We start from the raw sequence: 3,208 nt of genomic DNA, 5'->3' as shown, positions 1-3,208 counted from the left end.
CCGTCATGAAGCAGCAGCTCGGCCGCACCGGCAGTCTCCCCCAGAGCCCGAAGACCACGACGGGGATCTACGTCCTCTACCTTTTCGCTCTGCTCCGGTCTCTGAGCCGCCAGCCAAAGGAAGGCATGCCCACAGTGCTCAGGAGACTGTGCTGCCTGGCGGCCGAAGGCATCTGGAAGCAGAAGGTCCTCTTCAAGGAGAAGGAGGTGCGGGCGTACGCACTGCACGAGGAAGAAGTCCTCCCGCTCCTCCTCAATGAGCACCTCGTCCAGAAGGACATCTCCTGCGTCAGCACCTACAGCTTCATCCACCTCAGCTTCCAGGAGTTTTTTGCGGCACTTTTCTACCTGCTGGAAGATGAAGGGGAGGCACAGGAACCCCTGGCCGGTCCCCCCAGCGACGTGAAGGAGCTGCTGGAGAGCTACGGCAACTCCAGGAACTACTTCATGCTAACCGTGCGGTTCCTCTTTGGGTTCTTAAATGAGGAACGCAGGATGGACCTGGAGGAGGAGTTGGGGTGCAAAATCACACCCAGGAATACACAGGAGTTACTGGCGTGGCTTCAAAACAGCCAGAAAACACCCCTGGCTCTTCTGATGAAGCAGGCAGCAGTGATCCGCGAGCTGGAGGTCTGCCATTGTCTGTACGAGCTCCAGGACGAACAAGTTGTGGCGACCGCCTTGGACCCTTTCGTGGGGGTGTGCCTACGAGGGCTCAACCTTAACCGCTTCGATCAGATGGTCCTCTCCTTCACCGTAAAAAAATTCCCCAAGCTGGAGTCGCTCGACCTGGGGCACTGCTCCTTTCTGTGGGAAGACCCCGAGGACGACGTGGGCCCGCCGCCGGCCGGGTTGATGAGGGCCCGGAGCCGCAAAGCGGCAAATCCCTTGGAGCCCAAAGAGCCGTGATGACCCACCGGCGGAGCCGGCAGCGGGGCTGGTCCTCCTGCCACACTGGGCACATCAGATAGGGTAGAAAAGGATAGGAATAGGGAAAGGATAGGAATGGAATAGGAAAGGAACAGACTAAGAAAGGAATAGAACAGGAGTAGGACTAGGACTAGGATGCCTCTCTTCTTTGTTTTCAGGGAAAAACAGCAAGCAGAGGGGAAGCAGTCACCCATCCACCTGCTTTGTCAAGCCTTGGAAAAATCAGGCTGTAAATTAAAGACGTTAAGGTACATCGCTCTTCTCTGCCAGGCGAAACGGGAAAACAAGCACACCCCAGCCTTTTCACGGCTGGGGACGAGAGTCACCTCTGCGCAGAGCCCTCGAGGGCCTCCGCTGTCGGTGCCCGCAGGCGCTGGCGGGTCTCCTCGCTGAACGGGGACGACGACCACATGCCACCACGGCTTGCCACTCGGCGGGACGGGCTCTTCTCCTGCTCCCCTGGGGCCAACCGTGCAGACCGGCCCGGTCTGTGGACATCATCGGTGGTGGCCCTGTCGGCGAGGGGTTGGTTGGTGTTTCCGTGCGGCGGGGCAGCTGTGCGCGGCTCCTCTCCACATCTCTCTCGCAGGTTTGATCGGTGCCAGCTCACCGGGGCCTGCTGCGGGGCTCTGGTCTCCGTTCTCAGCATTAACCCCACCCTGACGGAGCTGGACCTGGCTGGGAATGAAGACCTGAGGGACGGCGGCGTGAAGCTGCTGTGCGAGGGGCTGAGACGCGGCGCCTGCCAGCTGCAGATGCTGCGGTGAGGGATGCTGCCAGCGCTGGGAGGCTGCAGGACCTTTTGTCTCTTCTGCTTGAGAACCTGGAAGAGGGAGGAAAAAAGAAAAAGAAAAGAGAAAGGCCTATTTACAGATGCTGCCATTGCCGAAGATAGCGTGAGGCATTGCAGGTCTGCTTGTTGCAGCAGCCTGGCCTTTATTATTGCCTTTTCCATCGATATAATTTAGTTTCACATTTTAAAATGAATGAGTCTCTGCTAGGACACTGTAGGAAAGTAAGAGAGTGAACTCATTTTCAGTGCCGAGGCCAGATGAAGAAGTTAGAGGAGAGGTCTGTGCTACCGTCCCCGCTGTTTGCTTGCCTGTGGGTGCCTCGGTGCAGCCCAGACACCTTCTCCCCGGGCTCTTGCCCTGCAGCTGTGGGTGGTTTTGGGTCTCTCTGTGCCCGGGCAGGGGCAGGGCCGGCCACGCACTGTGCACAGACACGTAATTGCAGAAGCAGATTCACCCCATGGGCCATTTCTGGGAAGGGGATGAACTGTCCCTTAGTGGTGTCTGCATTTTCCCCTCCATTTTTCTTTTGGGTGTTTCCCCCATTTTCCCCTGGTATAGATTCAGCCTGGACAACAAGATCTGAAAGAGGGGATCTCTCTGAAACTTCAAAAGTGAGGCAGATTATTCTTACCCATTCAAGCAATATTAATTGGTTGCCTCCAGACCTTTACTCCCTGGTTGAGCGGACGCTGTTTGGATGCCTTACCTCTCCACTCCCACGCTCCAGCACAGCGGGATTGCTGCCGGGTACCGTCTCACGGCTGCACTTTGGCATTTTGTCCCCTTAGAATTTGAGAATTTGGGTTGTGTTTTGCCTTTGAGCCGCTGTCAGCATCACTGCACCCAGGGATGCCAAGCAAGGAAACTTGGCAGCAAACACCAGATACAGACGCACCAGCTTTGGGAGAGGGATAGGGAGAGGGCAGTGAGATGCTCCCCTCTCTTCTCCAGCACGGCGTCCCCAGAGCCACTGCAGGAGCCACCTCCATGCTTGGGGCCAGGCAGAGGACGCAGGACGCTGGCCAGGTCTCCTCTGACCTGGGGCGATGGAAAGGAGGGCTGCAGCACCGACGGGCCAGCAGCCTCACCACCGTCTCTCCTGCAGGTTGGGCTGCTGCAACCTCACGGCCACCGGCTGCAAGGACCTCGCCGCCGTGCTGGGCACCCTGCGCAGCCTGGTGCAGCTGGACCTGAGTGACAATCCCCTGGGGGACGGCGGCATGCAGGAGCTGTGTGGGGCACTAGCGAGACCCAGCTGCGGCGTGCAAAAGCTCTGGTACGGGGCGTCGGGCTGGCGGGTCCTGCTTTGTTCCCAGTAGATGCCCTTCGGGTGTGATTGCAGCCAGGCGTGCAGGATGCTCCTCTGCCCCTGCTGCACCACGTCACTCCCCCTGAGCTGCGCTAATTAAACAGCCTGACCACATCCCTGGGCTCAAAAAGCAGCGGGTGATTTTCAGAGAAAAGTGGCTGGCCGGGGGGCAAGCC

General features: G+C 58.5%; 1 protein-coding gene across 1 annotated transcript in view; it reads left to right on the top strand.

The window, feature by feature from the left end:
• LOC104160655 (NACHT, LRR and PYD domains-containing protein 12-like) overlaps positions 1–2,999 on the top strand; it is a gene marked incomplete at its 3' end in the record, with an annotated part of 4,507 nt that extends 1,508 nt beyond the window's left edge. Inside the window, 4 exon segments of the mRNA XM_009698840.1 lie at positions 12–904; positions 1,300–1,458; positions 1,519–1,692; positions 2,829–2,999. Of these exon segments, the coding sequence (XP_009697142.1) occupies positions 12–904; positions 1,300–1,458; positions 1,519–1,692; positions 2,829–2,999 (1,397 nt within the window).
• Between the last annotated feature and the right edge of the window lie 209 nt (positions 3,000–3,208).

This window comes from Cariama cristata, unplaced genomic scaffold (genome assembly GCF_000690535.1).
Source record: "Cariama cristata isolate BGI_N322 unplaced genomic scaffold, ASM69053v1 scaffold37454, whole genome shotgun sequence".
NCBI lineage: Eukaryota > Metazoa > Chordata > Aves > Cariamiformes > Cariamidae > Cariama > Cariama cristata.
Note: the sequence above shows the minus strand (reverse complement) of the source record. Positions and strands in the feature narration are given on the sequence as shown.